Source organism: Chelmon rostratus, chromosome 19 (assembly GCF_017976325.1).
Source record: "Chelmon rostratus isolate fCheRos1 chromosome 19, fCheRos1.pri, whole genome shotgun sequence".
Classification (NCBI taxonomy): domain Eukaryota; kingdom Metazoa; phylum Chordata; class Actinopteri; order Chaetodontiformes; family Chaetodontidae; genus Chelmon; species Chelmon rostratus.
In genome coordinates, this window is record NC_055676.1 from 3,365,754 (window position 1) to 3,382,081 (window position 16,328).

Here is a 16,328-nt window from a genome sequence, read left to right on the forward strand (position 1 = left end):
AAACATAAAAAGAAAGATAAAATAGCAAAGCAAAGAAATGTTTTCAATATTTGAGCTACACATACAATGTGTGGTTCTGTTTTATGAGCTTTTCATCTATGGTTTTGATATTTTTTCATTATCTACTGACAATTATGGCCTATGGTGCGTTACTGTGTTCAGTTTGGAATGATCATCCATGTATGTGTGGAGATAATGTAAAATACTGTATATCAATTCAATATTTTTAAAATTATTTTTAAAATTAAAGAAAGAGCAAATTTAATTCTAGGAATGGATTCTTTTGAAACAACATGAAAAAATGTATTTAACTTCAGTGCCATAAATGGAAAGGAAGAATACATTCAGACAGTGTGACATACAGAACATGAGTGTCACTCAAACTAATTCAAACCAAATGTCTTCTAAGTAAATTTATGGGAGGGGCCCTCTCAAAATCAGGGGTCTAGACCTACAAAGAAATGATGTGAGGTGATTGGCCGAAATGAGAGATGATCACTTCGATCACACGATCAGAATATCAGCATGGTTTATCTCTAACTTTGAGGAAAAGATTTGAGAGCAGAGCACTCTGTGAATCTCTTTTGGCACACGCAGCAGCTCTGCTAATCTGCTGTCGACTCCGATTCAACCATGTGGACATCTGAAATATTAATGCAGCTTCTTCGTCTTCGTCCTCCCTTTGATCAGAGGTGTGAAATCTCAGAAACCCTCAGTCTGCAGCCGTCGCCCTGATTGTCGGTGCCGTCTTCGGGCCGAGAGGAAATCAATAAATCAAATGGTATGATTAAAAGAGCAACATGCCAGAGGACATTAAATAATCATGCAGGGAGGAGGAAGAGGAGGGGGAGGAAGACCCCCCCGCTTTAGTCCTGTAGTTAATAAATCATGATTCTCTGCTGTGATTTGGGGAATTACTTTGTCAGCATGGGGGTTCTGTTTTTAACGTATTTCATGTATGAACTCATGTTCTGAAAAAAAAAAAACACTGAGCAGAGTTCATGTATGTTTCTATGCTGTCAATTAATGAAGTTTTTAATGAGCAATGTTTAAGGCCTGGACTGTACCTAGTGCCTGCTAAAACGGGGAGAGGCTGCTGCTGCTCAGTCCCTCACAGCGACACATAAAAGTTGAATTTTGTATGCTGAGCTTTGAATATGGCACAGCATAAAGCTATCAGATTAAAACTCAGACCTTCATTTAACTGTGATTGTTTCTTAGAAAACAAAATGTGTTTTCTGAGAGTGGCCTGATCAAAATACCAGAACACAGCAGCACACAAACACACAGGGAAATAAAGAAAAGGCATAAAAACAACTAAAGCACCGCACAATAAAACAGCCGACTTCTTCCCAACTGTCTTTAAAACAAAGCTTAACCTCTCAAAGTGCTTAAAGTCAGTCTGTGAGTTAATCATAAGTCAAGCTGTATCTGAAAAATAAAACCTCTCTGAATTAAAACAGGTGTTTTAATTCAACAATTCAAGTGAGCAATTTTCATGTGAGCAATACACGAAATGATCATTTTTTTATTTTGCTGTCAAACTGCAGCTGTGCAAACTCTTTGATTTTAACCTTTCGTCCATTTGGGCTGAAAAAGCTCATATCTATCATTTCATATTCAAAAAATGGGTGGTTTTTTTTTTTAACATTCTCAGACTTGTAAATGGCAGTAATGTGCAGAGGTGCAGTTTAGTTGCCATTTTGTTTAATTGTCTGTCGGCCCGGAGCATTAAAGTATATTCATGGTTGGTGTTGTAGCTGCTCAGATGGGCCACTGTCAGTATTAGAACCTACACATATACACACACAGCAGAGTACGATAAGTAATGGTGGGAAAAGTGTTTTTTGTATTTTCTCTTGTGTGTGTTTCATGTTGTGAAAATAAAAAAATAAGTTTGTATCTTTAATGGATAAAATGCAAAGCTGCCACACATGTTCAGAGAAAGGAGGACATGACCTCAGCTAAAGCCACGGTCACCACACGGTCACTGCACGCTAATTTCACATGTTCAGCTGCTTTGGTCCGTCCATGTGTATACAAGGTATATATACACTGTATGACACTGTACACACACAGAGACACACACACAGTGCTCGGCAGTGTTGACTAATGTGCACAGATGAGAAGTAAAGCTGCCCTCAGATCAGTGAGCTGCTTCTCTGAGAGGAAACTGAGCTCACATGGAAATTTATCACTAATATTGATCTGAATTAGCATGAGCTGCCTCTGCCTGTGGCCATGTTCGCTCTGATGTTTGCTAAAAAAATATGTGTGTGTGTGTGTGCGTGTGTGCGTGTGTGCACTCAAACTGTCAGCTGCTGTGTGACTGAAGTGAATTTAATGAGGGAGGATGATGGAGCCCTTTAATGATGTGAATTGTGAAAAATATCCCAGTCAAAAATATGCTTCAGCACATATTTTATTTTATTTTATTTAAAAATTACAAAAACAAAAGCTGGTCATCTCAACAGTCTTTTTGTTTTTCCATTGTTTTATCTGTACCTAATACATATTGCATCTTTTTCGCTTTGTATTACTGTGAACACTGTGACTACATTTAGAAAATGTGACAGTAAATTAAAGGTTTATAGTTTATCTTAACATACATTAGTGATTGGTAAATATTTAAGAGAAAAGATTCAGGAGTTACACACTGACTTACTGAACAATTGTAGCTGCAAATGAATCATTGTGAATAAGAACAAATTGATTGTGTAGAAGTTAGAGAAAATGGAATCGAACAGTTGACTTGATGAATAAAAAATAAAGAATTACACTGAAAAATTCAAATGATTAAAACATTTAGACTTTCTGTTTGGTAATATTCTGAGGGTGATGGGTGGGAGATATCAGTATTAATAAACCCTACATTATGGCCCTGGGCCTGATAAATCTGACAAACATTTTTTAAAGGTTATTATATCAGTTATGAATGTATTATCTGAGTTTATTGTTAGTTGTTATTGTTTTCAGATTCACACATCTGCTTTAAGCTGACCACTGTATGTAACCCTTACAATCGCCATCATGTACAAATACCCTCATATGATATCACAAGGGTCAATATTCTTACAGCAAGTGGTAGAAGTTCATAAAAAGTCCATGCTTTGAAACTTTGTGTGTCGCGGCCCACTCTTATGAATCTTATGAAGTCGTTCTCTCGTCATAAATTCACTCACTATTTTGAGAAATGTTGCTTTCTCACATTAATGAGAGAAACTGAACCGTTATCACGAGAAAACAAGCTTTGTTACCTGAGATAACAAAATAATTGTGTTGTGATTTTGTGATTAAAAAAGAATTTCCTGCACTGCCGTTCTCGGCTTCTGTAGTTAGTGTCCCAAATATTGCAAAATGACAATCTCAATTGATCTAATTTACTGAAAAATTGTGAATGAATGGACATATTTTCTAATATTCTACTGACAATCTGGTATTTCTAACATTTCTATGACGACTCATGGCTTATGTTTGTAGTGTGAGATGCTGTATATATATTTTTAACCAACTTTTAATCTATTTCTCTCAACGTCTTTTCAAGATTAACACTGCTGTCAGTAGCATTTTAGCATCATTTGCTAGTCATGTGTTACTGCTCTTCATGGCTAATGAGTAGCTGCAACGTGTGTTTTTAGCATCATAGCTTGTGTTGAAACGGGGGATGTGATCATTGTATTGTAGCATCACTGTTTTGCTTCTTCCTGTCACTCTGCATGATTTGTGCATTTTCTCCTCTAATTTAATGGCTTTTCTCGTCTGTGTCTTTTTCGTATTCTTTAACTTATCACTGTTAGAACATCTTGACAACAGACTGCAGCTGAGAATTAGCGAACAGGCTAACAATTGCACATGTAGAGAAATGTCAATTAATGTGCATTGTCCTTATAAAATAAAGAAATTAATGAAAGGAAAGATATTGTATGCTCATGAATTCAACATCCTTTATTATTATTATTGCATGGCAGCACCAGTTAAACAGTTCAATTATTTTCTGTTTTCTTTCTTTCTTTTTAATCTAATAGCTGAGGGTGATAATAAATTCCTTAAAAAGTCACATATACAACCTGGATGTAATCTTACCTCTCAATTTAAAGTATTAAAGTATTTTGATTGCATTATAAGTGACTTAACAATTGAAACTCAAGTGCAAAACCAATATAGGCAGATTTTTAAATGGCTGTTGCACTTGGCTGGAGTTTAACAGCAGTTTAAGAATGTACAATGAATAATATACAGATTCATAAAGGTGCGAGATGAAAGGCTGTTGAGTGTTTATTTAGAGTTGGAAACGCAGTCATAATGGCGTGTGGTCACATTTGAATACAGCGGGTCGGCTCCGCACGCGGCCATTGTGTTCCCATTAAAAGCCGATTTCACGGCCAAGAGAGCCGCAACAAAAGAGGCAGCAGGTCCAGAAAGTTTGAAAAGACTTGAAGAGAATAAAGGAGGAAGAGGAGGAGGGAGGAAGAATAAAAAGAAAAGGGGGAGAAGATGGAAGAAGAATAGAAGAAAGGAGGAAAATGATGGAAGCGTGCCTTACTTTTCACAGGTTTTTCCTCAATGGCTAAGAATAGGCTGCAACATGCTACATTATTACTATTATTATTATTTTTGTCATTATTATACTACATTTAGCAAATGTGTGTGTGTGTGTGTGTGTGTGTGTGTGTGTGTGTATGTACTTGTATCTGCTATAGTGAGGACAAGAACAAGTTTTTAACCAACAGAGAGAGGACATTTTTGGATTGAGGGACATTTTGGCCGGTCCTCAGCTTCAACGGGCTGCTTGGGGGTTCAGACTTGGTTAGTCAGGATAGCATTGGGCTTAGGTTTGGGTTAGTTTCAGGGTTGGGGTTAGACATTTAGTCGTGATCATTAAGATTAGAATAAGAAGCTGGAGAATGCATGCATGTCAATGAGGGCCCTCACAAGGATAGAAATACAAGTAATTTTTTGTGTGTGTTTGTGTGTGTGTGCGTGTGTGTTTGTGTGTGTGTGTGTGTGTGTGTGTGTGTGTGGGCGACATTATGTAGTGTATTATCTCCATGTATTTAATCTCTATATAAATCTTAATATTAACTCTGTATATAGTAATATCTACGTCACTCCTCATATCTGTATATATCTTAAGATCACCTCCATGTATTTACTCATATCTTTCTGTATCTGTCTCATTATGTATCACTTTAGCTACAGTCATTCTTATCTGTGTCATCTCCAAATTTCTATGCATCTCCAATAAAATCTCAATTTTTTATATGTATGTGTGTATTATTGCTATACATGTACAGTATAAAGCCCTATTTTATTTTTTATATATATTTTATTCTATCTATCTACCTGTCTGCAACACCCGAAGCCGCTCACCATCCTCCAGGATCCGTACTCTTCTCTTATGTTTTACAAACTACATTTCTGAATTTTTGTCCCTCAAAAAAAAAAAAGTATGTGCTGTGATTTTTTACTCATTTATTCTCCACATGCGACATCTACTGCACATCCATCCATCTCCTCTTTCTCAGGTTTCTTTCTTTTTCTTCCCTTTTAAAAACAATTTAGTGTGTGTGATTTGCAATTCTGAGCTATACACATAAACCCGACATATACATATTAAATATAAATATATTTACTGTAGCTTAACTTATTTATTATATCTTCTCGTACCTTCTATAAATTACAACCTCATGGCTATATGCTTATATGTCTACATATAAGTCTTTGTATCATCTCTATTTACTGTTTGTTTGAGTGTCTAAATAATCAGTATTAATCTAATTATGTTAATATCTTTAATATATTAACATGTCTTTAGCTCTACTGTATACTCTCTCTATGTACGTTTCTAAAACTCTAATTCATTTCCATTGCTATTAAATACAGTCCCATATTTTATAATATGTCTATAAATACATTTGATCTTTTTCAGTTTATCTCTCTCTCTGGATATATTTTTCCTACGTTTCCAAGTATCTTTGTATTATTTAAAAATATGTCTTTATAAATTTTAAGGTCTTCTGTAGATGTTTAAATAAATCTCTATATCATATATATCTATAGACATTGATTTTAGTGCCTCTATTATCACCAAATATTAATCTAAAATGTATGTATGTGCATTTAAAAATGTAAGTTTCTCCAATATATATATTCTGTATAATCTGTAGAAAGCCATCTATAAATCTTTCATTTTTACATAATGCATGTATCTGTAGAAATCTCTGTATGCAAAGCAATCTCTCTCAACAGAAATCATTATTACTCTCCATTACCACATATATGTCTACATAAATCTCCATGATATCTGTGCATAGCTTGGAATATTAGCTCTATGTATCTCCACCAAACTCTATAATTTCCATATGTTTCTCTACTTCTTTATCTAAATCCAGCTCTGTAATTCCATATATTATCTCAACATAAAAGTCTGTATTCACACTTATTCACAAAAACACTAATACATATCTTTATTCTCTCTACTTCTGCGTCTGTCTTCCGCTCGGCTCATCAACATGTCATTTATATTTAACACCAAATATGGCTGCCATGAAACACCAAAACACACTAAAGAGGACTCACCGGCAACCAACCACTGCAGGAGGAGGAGGAAGAGTTTACAACCGGACAGATGGACCCTCGTCCAAAAACTGCTGGGTCATTTAGAGAGAGAGAGAGAGAGAGAGGGAGAGGGAGGGAGGGAGGAAGGATGACACTGGTTATACTGAGAGAAAAGAGAGAGAGAGAGAGTCAGTGGGACAGATGCGAGGCAAAGCGGAGCAGTGTTTGTCACTAACGCTATAGATTAGCATGTGGTCTCCAGCACAAAGCTGCAGATCAATACTGCTGCCCTGTACACAGCAGATGGCCTGGAACAGAGAGAGAGAGAGAGAGAGGGAGGACAGGAGTGAGGGGAGGAAGCAGGAGGAGGAAACGTCCCTGCAGCTCTGCAGCTTTATTCACATTTTACAACCTGCCACTCGCTTTCAACCACAGCGAAAATGCCTCACCAGGAAACACAGCAGAGGATCCTGCTCTCTATCACCAGCTTCTGCCTCTTTCTTCTGCTCTTTTCTTATTTTCTTTTCAGGTTTATATTAATGTTAGACTGTAGAAACTAGGATTTATTCAAACTAAGCATCATTTGTACCTGCTAAAATGTGTCAAAGTTTTGAAGCAAGTTTAAACCTGTATAACATGATGTACAAGCTGGCCAGAAATGTGATATTTGTTCAGTTTTTCAGCATCATTCGTTTAATGTTACTGTCGGGGTTTGAAAAAAAATGAAAGACAAAGCTACAAACAGTACAAGCAAGATAACTAGCAACAACAGATGCATCAAAACATAAATTAATTCATGTAAGACACATGAATCTATGTTGCAACCTGTGGAAGCTTTAACAATTGTGCATTTTTGTTTATTTTTTTAAGTACTTAAGTAGATATTTTAAATACATTAAAACACTTTCAGACTGAAATGTTGGTGAGCTTCATTATTTATGGTTAAACCTTTTGAATTTTAACAAGATCTAAAAAGAAATTTGCAGCAACGTAAAACTGAAAATATCACAGTTTAAAGCAAACGTAATTAAAACACGTAACAAATACATTGTGCTCCCGATAGCTTTATCATCATGCAGATTCAAAATGTATCTGAGACATGCAACTTAAATAAAAGCAAACAGAATCAAATGTAAATGTTCAATTTAAATTTCTCACCATTGGTGTCACAACAACAGGAGTCCACACAGAGAGAAGATAGACAGGCTAATCATTATCTGAGCACACAGTCAGTTAATCTGTTACTGTGAAGCCACTAACGTCTGCAAACAGCTCACTGACTTCACCTCCATGTTTCATATGTAGTGTCTCTCCACACAAATTCATTTACTCAGTATTTCATCACGTTAAAGAAATCCCAGGCAAGAACGGGAGAAGCCAATAACACCGGTCTGAGCCTGTGAAACAGGAATGCAGGCTAATTACATTGTGCTCAAATTGCACAGCGTTACACATGATATTTGTCTTATTGTGGACAGATCCCGTGTGCAGACCTGAACCTCCGATGAATGCTTCCTGCTAACAAGTCCTGTGTGTGTATCAAAGCCTGATATGTCTGCGTCCTCTGTCCCATGGAGCTCCATTGTTGTCCCAAACTATCAAAAACACATCAGTGATGCACTGGCTGACATGTTCCTTCATTGCCATGAACACATACACTCGTTTATTTTGAGTGGATTAATCCACTGCTGAAAAGAGTCCACAACTATTGCACTATTTCCTTGTGCATGAGTGATATTTGTTAAAAACTACAGTGACCAGCTGTTGTAGCAATTATTTATTTGTGAGGTGTTGGTAAAGATTTACATATTCAGTGGAACCAACGGGATTAGAGCTGCGAGACAAGGAATAGATGCCTGAGAGACAGACAAACACTTTGTTGGTTTTGGTCTTCTCGTGGGAATTGTGGACAATAAGAAAAAGAGTCACCTTCATCTTTACTCTTACAGAGCATAAAGATCTAACTGTTATTTGTGGGTTTTCCAGTAATCTAAGATTTGGTAACAATGTAATAAAATATAACAGAAAGATTCATATTTCCACTAGAAATTCCTGTCTGTGTGTGTGTATTGATTTATTACACCCTGTCAGTCTCTCAGCCGCTCGGTGTTTGCAGCCGTTGGACAGTCGACCTGTTATGACACTGAGGACAGCTACAGTGACTTCATGGGGGAAAGCTTTGGGAATCTTTGAGGCCTTGATGGCAGGCTTGTGGCTAGGGCTCATGGGAGCTGTAGTTATTGGGCACTGACAGCAATGGGCCCATTTTTATACTTGTTTAAATGACAAAATGATGAAATTATAGAAAATAGGGAACATGTTTCAGCATTTTTAAATTATGAAATTAATCTTATGTGAGGGGGCGGAGCTTGAGTGGCAGTGATGTCAGCGTCTTATTTACACTGCCATATTGACTCAAACTCTATCACTTCCTCCTCCACCTCTTCTTCCTCCTCCTCCTCCTCCCCCTGCAGCTGCTCCTTTACAGTCTCCCTTCCCTGTCTCCTGAACCTCCCCCTCCACCCTCACTTCCAAGCCGCTTTATTACTTCAGCCCTCCTTTCCTCCACATTCCTCCTCTTTCATCTCCTCCTTCCCCTCTCATTCTTCATCTGTCTTTATCTCTTTCCTCCTCCCTCTCCCTCTCCACCTCCTCCTCATCTTCTTCTCCCATTTCTCCCGTCTTACCTCTGACCTCCTCTCTCTGTATTGTGGAATGTCAGGTGCAGCATAAAAGACTGCAGCCTCACAAATCGGCTTCCCTCGGCAAGACAGCTAAAAGTTTTTAAGAAGAAACACACAGTCAGTCAGATAGACAGCCAGTCAGACAGATAGACAGACAGACAGACAGACAGACAGGTTGTCTCTGAGCAGACCCCCTGCTTGTCTCTCTGACAGCTGATCAAAAGGGGAAAATGGGTCAGGCTTCTGTTCTTCTGTCCTTAATTACACAACAGTTTTTAAACAAAGCAACATCTGCCCAACTACCCATCATGCTCCTCCTCCTCCTCTCTTCCTTTTCCATCTCCTCCACCTTCTTTTCTCCTTTTTGCAACCCTTCATCCTCCTCATCACCTCGGCTCAGTGATCTTGGAAATTTCCTTGAAAGAACTACAGCATTTGGTATTAGTTGTACGGATAATACAGACAGCATTCAATGGCTTACTCCCAATTAATCAGTTGGAAATGATTGCTCGTGTATAGCCTGAGCCTGACAGGTGAACATTCAAAAATGTTAGCAGCAAGATTAAATTGAATATATGTGAAAAATAAAGAATGAAGTTAAACTTTAAAGAATAAACTTTCAAATGATTAAGTAATGGAAGAATGTTAACTTGGTCTTAAATTGAGATTTTTCTCACATTACATAATTGTTTCCTGGAAACTTCCTTGGAAATCATTAGGAAATTACAGACCTATTAAATAAAGGAAATAAGTATTTTAAGTCACAAAATGAAGACAGAACAATGAGACTGAAGCATTCTGAGAATATTTTCATACCCACGGAGCAGGGTTAGGGTTAGGGTCAGACAGGTACAGAGCTTCTTCCTTTCCTGCTACACTGTGTCAAAAGTGATGTTTAATGTTTAATGAGCTTTCCCAATCAATTATAAATATTTAGTGAATTACTGTAAAGGAGAATTAGGCCCACACAATCAATAAATTACTATTAATATGTAAAACCAAACCTGTTCCTGACTAATCAGAGCTTTTGTAATTAAGATGAAATATATAATGTGGGAAAACATATATTAATGATAATATACAGTATATTACAGCAGGAAGTTCCATTACATCACATTTTAAAAACTTTTGGGTCATCTGATGTTAGTTAGTATACTTGGTCAATAAGAAAATAATACATAAACATTTTAGGATGTTTTGAACTGTAAAATGTATTCAGTCATTAAGGCCATAAATGTCTGTGTGGCATATATGGAAACAAGTCAAACAAAACAGCAATTTGCTATAATTATTAGGCCAGAAAAAACAGGCACAGGCTACACCAAAGAAAACCAGAAAAATAACCAAAAACACAATAATAGAAATACAACATGAGCCCCCTACCATACCCTGCTTATTACAGAGAATGTGTTTTTTGATTGAATAACACATCTGAAGCACGTCTAGTTGTGTTGTATGGAGGGAGACGATGGTCTTGCACTTTAAAGTTACAATCAACCCTGATGTCATTGTTATGTTTGCTTGTATCATAATTAGAATTGCTAGTAATTTAATACAAAATGAGTGTCTGATTGTTTTTGTTCTCTTTACTCTTCTTATTTTATGATGATGGTTCAGAGCGAGAGAGGGAGATGGAGAGAGAGGCAGACAGAGTTATTTAGCAATCATTTGTCCTTGGAAGTGTAATGAATTGTAAAGTGAACGGGCTACAGGCCATAATGCTCTTTCAGTGCAGCTCCCACGCTCATCACTCCACCCCGAGACTGTCGATAACGTCCCAACACACACCAGCACATCATTCACACTGCAGCAGCCTGCTCTCGACACTTTGAGCTACACAGCTGCAAACATCTGTCTGACACCACGCACCACGCCAAGCTCTTCTCGCTCATCTTATTGTTGCTCATCTCATGTGATGTTGCATCATGTTATGTCCTCAAACTTTGTGCTGTGCCATGTCATGAGTCATGACATGTCACATAATGTCACTTCATGTTGTGTCACAGGGTTGGGTGATATGCAGACATTTCCCCACTGACCACCATCAGCCCAACAACAATGGCCAATTGATACCAGTTGCACTAGCTGTCTATTTTGTCTTATTTCACATGTTAAGATGCAAAGTGATACGATTGAGTTGTGTCTTGTCATATCAACCCACCCCACTGGTGATTTCCAGTCCTCAATGACAATCATTTTTCTAATTCTAATCTGTGTTTATGAGTTGAGGGAAAGTCAAAATGTCAGGACTTTCAGGATGAACCAGTCCTGCATTCATGTGATATTTTGTGAAAAAATCAAACTCAAAGACAGAAAGAAACATTTGTGGAAGTGCTCGCTTTTCTTTCCACATTTCCTCAGAATTGGGGGAGGGTTTCTTGTCTATCACGTCAGTTCTGGCTTTGTCATGTGTTTATCGTGTGCTATTTTCCCATCACCTTACTTTATCTCAACAATCAGAGGCAGTAGGTGATGAGATGAGAGCTGAGATGAGATCAAATTTTAATGATCCCTATGAGCAAATTGCTTCTTTGCAGGAGCAGCAGAGGAGACAAACCAGCATCCTCAGTTTGTTACAAAAATTCACTGATTAAATCGTGTTTTTTTAATTTGTTTTTACTGTTTCACATACAATACAGTCAATCTGAATATCTGCAGAATCTCGGGGCGCATTATTGACTCTCTCTACAGTCACTGCTGGATGCTTTCAGCCAGTAGACTAAATTAATTTCACAGTCATTTCCCTGTGGCCCCCAAAGTAGACTGGACATTTTTCATCAGGCCTTTTTGCTCAGCCTGACCAGACAATATAGGCCACTGAAAAATCCCTACAGTGATTTTACAGCTAAACTATGTGAATACTAGTGATTATTGTGAATCTATGTCAATTTAGTGACTGTTCTGGAGCTTTTGATCATATCACATGATCTCCATCAGCTGATGAAGTTTGCACAGTTGACATGGAATTGTAGAGGTAAAAATTTCTATTTAGATTTCTTCAGAGCACCTTAAGACTTCTCCTTCATGTCTTCAAAAAAACTAAGCAAACTCCACCACTATGACAAAGCTCATGTGATATGATCAAAATCTCAACTACAGAAACAAAAAAAACAGAAGAAAAAGCAAAACAATATTATTATAAACAGACCTTGTGTTGAAATTGTAGTAATGTCTTATGAATACTTAACAGAATGTCTTTTTTTTAAAGCCAGGTTGAAATACAGTATTATAAAATATGGTTAAGACATATTGAGCTGATTAGGCCTATTTGGTTCCATATAAACATTTTCTTTAATGATTTAATTTAATGAACACTATCGAAATATTAAATAGGGAAAAAAAATAAATGCCCAAGAGTAGAGCAGAAAATGACACCTTGCAATCACGCTTAAATCCTACAGACAAGTCACTGTAATAATATTTGCACCATTTCGTAGGAATATACACTATAGTACACTATAATGATTTTTCGCTCTAATCGAGAGAGGAGCTTTACTCTGCACTTCGCTGCATACACCAGAGACGCAGATTGGCCAGCCGGCCGGTGCACCACGCCCTCCAGATCCCTAGTAGCCTCACTGATTGGTCCGCTGCACCGTCAGTCAAGCGGTTGACGCCCCTCCGTCGGAGCAGGCTTCCCCGCCCTCCTCCTCCAGCATCAGGTTGGGTTGAGCGGTCGGCTAGGGGACCGTGGACAGCTCCCGTCTGAGGAGCAGAGTAACGCAGGAGGAGGAGAGGGCTGGATATGGGGGAGCCACCGCACAGGCCCGTACGGTCGAGATAAAAACACGTTTTTTAATGTGCACATACCGGGGAGAATACACAAAGACACCGAGCTGGAGAGGCCTCAGGAGGACGGGGAAACAACCGAGGAAGTGAAGGAAGAGGGGGAATACGGCTACTGACCCATCCCGGCGCATCAGGGGAGAAGCAGCGAGAGAAAGGAGGAGAAGAAGGAGAGATAATTCCGCTCGACCTGATGGACTGAGAGGACAGATGAATGAAGACTGCCTACACTAACGCCTATAGATGCCTGGCCAAGGACCTGGACGCTTACGCCATGAACACGGACATGACAATGGACGGCATTGGCAGCCTGCATGGCGGGGTGGCGGTGGGCTCCGTGGTCCCTGATGCGGAGCTTATGAGCGGCCAGAGCCCGCATCACGGCCGCGGGAGCTCGTCGGGGGGACACGGGGCGGCGGCGGCAGCGGCGGCGGCGGCGGCGTCCACCCTGCGGATACACCAGGACCTGGCCGCCGCCGCCGCGTCATCCCGCTCCGCCATGGTGACCGGCATGGCCACGATCCTGGACGGCAGCGGGGAGTACCGACCGGAGCTGTCCCTGCCGCTGCATCACGCCATGAGCGTGCCCTGCGACACGTCCTCTCCCGGGATGGGGATGAGCGGCACCTACACCACCTTAACCCCGCTGCAGCCGCTGCCCCCCATCTCCACCGTGTCGGACAAGTTTCACCACCACCACCACCATCACCACCACCACCAGCGGCTGTCCGGGAACGTGAGCGGGAGCTTCACCCTAATGCGGGACGAGCGGGGGCTACCGGGCATGAACAACCTGTACAGCCCCTATCACAAGGACCACATGTCCGGGATGGGTCAGAGCCTGTCCCCGGTGCTGGGCAACGGCCTGGGCTCCATACACAACACCCAGCAGGGTCTCCACAATTATGGCACCACGACGCACGGAGGTCACGACAAGATGCTGAACTTCGACGCACACCACACCGCCTCCATGCTGGCCAGAGGGGACCAACACCAGCACCGAGGCCTCGGTGGCCCGGCGGCCGGGATGATGCCGCACCTAAACGGCATGCACCACCCGGGGCACCCGGCCGCATCCTCGGCGGGCCACCACCCCCACTCCCACCCCCACCTCCAGTCTCCATCCCACGGGCCCGTGTTGGCTTCCACCAGGGAAAGACCGCCCTCCTCCTCGGGGACGCAGGGGGTGAACAGCTCGGGGCAGCTGGAGGAAATCAACACCAAGGAGGTTGCGCAGAGGATCACGGCGGAGCTGAAGAGGTACAGCATCCCCCAGGCCATCTTCGCCCAGAGGGTGCTGTGCCGCTCCCAGGGGACCCTGTCGGACCTCCTGAGGAACCCCAAACCCTGGAGTAAACTAAAGTCAGGCCGGGAGACCTTCAGGAGGATGTGGAAGTGGCTGCAGGAGCCCGAGTTTCAGAGGATGTCGGCCCTCAGACTGGCAGGTAAGAGCAGAAAAAGAGGTGGCACGCTGCTGCTTGGGTTTGCTTTGTGCGTCGGAACCAGAAGGAGTCCTTCCTCTGTAAACAGATCCACATTATCCCCCCTCTGTCGCTGACCTGCTGGCTGTGTTTTGGTGCTGCCTCGCGTCTCCTCTCCAGCACAGCGCGCCAGTGTAGATGAATGAAATTTATTTACAATCACTGGTGTTATGATTACCATTATTGATCAATAACAAACAGGGATCGATACGAAATGACAAGGTCACGGGATTTCCCTCCAACACTTCTCTCTCTCTCTCTCTGCACCGTGCAGTAACCCACATTTTATTTTCCTGTTCCTTCATGTTAAACACTGCACTTTTAATTAATGTCGCTTTATTATTCTGATCTAAATTTCACACAATTTAATGCGTTAAAATATGATAGAATATTAAGAAAAATACGAAAATAAAGGTAAAAGTGAAAAAGAGCAGAATTCTTTATGTTTGGAAGTTTTGCATAAAATGCAGAAAATAATTCATTGAATATATTAAAGGTGACTTATTTAGGCTTCATTACACGAAAGGGGTGAAATGTGTTTCTCAGTGTAGTTCAGTGGCATCATGCTTTTATTTTGGTGACAGGGATTATTTGATTCAGATGCTGTTGCCATTAGCCTGTTACAGGATTACTGTATTCTTGTGGCATTAGCAGAGCCAGAGGTGTGAGTAAGCATTGAAAGCAGACAGGGAGCGTTGGAAGAGGATTTGCGCTTGATTGTGAGGAGCTTCAAGTGATCAGACGGCTGTGACATAAACATGAAGGTGTGTAGCATCAGTGGGTCTGGTGCCCCCTCTAGTGAGGAGCCCGGTTTCTGTCCCAGCAACAAGCCCCTATTGTCTGCAGGGAAACGCAGCAGGGACCGAGCAAAGCAGAAAGGATCGGGTGGATTTTCGGGATCAGGTTGAGAGTGGATTATATTTGTTGCTGTGGGGTTGAGCTCGTCCATGGTGAGTTAGTAGTAAGATTTGATCATATTTAGTGTATTTAACAGAGGTATTATTATGGCAACTCGATTTACAATATTACATTTAAGAACTATAACATGTTTGAAGCTCACATGGAAGCGAAAATAACAGAGTCTACATTCACATTTAATCTGAAGTTTCTACTAATCAGTGTGAAAAGTATTTATTAGCAAATTTATCACAGCAGCATAAAATTAAGACATTAAGAAGATCAGTCTAAACATGTTCAGTTCAGTTTCACAATTTAACATCAGTTTTCTTCTTGCAGTTATGCCTTCAGCTGATGATTTTCAGCTATAAACACATTACCAATTAAAAAAAATACCTTCAGTAACACAGATGATGAAACACAAGCCAAACTGAAGTAAAAAAGGAGGAGGGGAGCATGCTCGCATGTGTTTGATAAAGAGAAGTACGTACAGAAAGTGACAGATGCATGGAATGAGCTTATTGCACATCTAAGCTCTGGAAACTCTGGAAGTGTTCACGGTGTCTTTTCTATGAAAATCACACATCTGACAAACTTGCATTTCATTTGCGAGGCAAGAAAAACAGTTTTCAGCTTTGTGACAAAGAAAATGTGTTGCATTTTCAGAAGTAGGAGAGATTTCTCAATACATAAAGAAGCACTTCATCCTTTGTCTTAAAAGAATCACCAGTATATGCACTGGGTGAGTTCACCGGGCAGCGATACACTTTATTCTGTCTGTCTCATGAAGTTCCAGAACTTTTAAATTCATATGTTGTGTGTTGAACAGTGGATATTCTGTACATTTTACTGGTTCAAGCACTTGATACAGAGACTTATTCCAGCATTTAACATTTTGGATTTTCACACCACATTTCCAGTT

General features: G+C 40.2%; 1 protein-coding gene across 1 annotated transcript in view; it reads left to right on the top strand.

The window, feature by feature from the left end:
• Positions 1-13,242: 13,242 nt before the first annotated feature.
• onecut2 (one cut homeobox 2) overlaps positions 13,243-16,328 on the top strand; it is a 29,477-nt gene continuing 26,391 nt past the window's right edge. The window contains exon 1 of the mRNA XM_041960707.1: positions 13,243-14,473. Coding sequence (XP_041816641.1) covers positions 13,243-14,473 — 1,231 coding nt within the window. The remainder of the gene's footprint in view (positions 14,474-16,328) is intronic.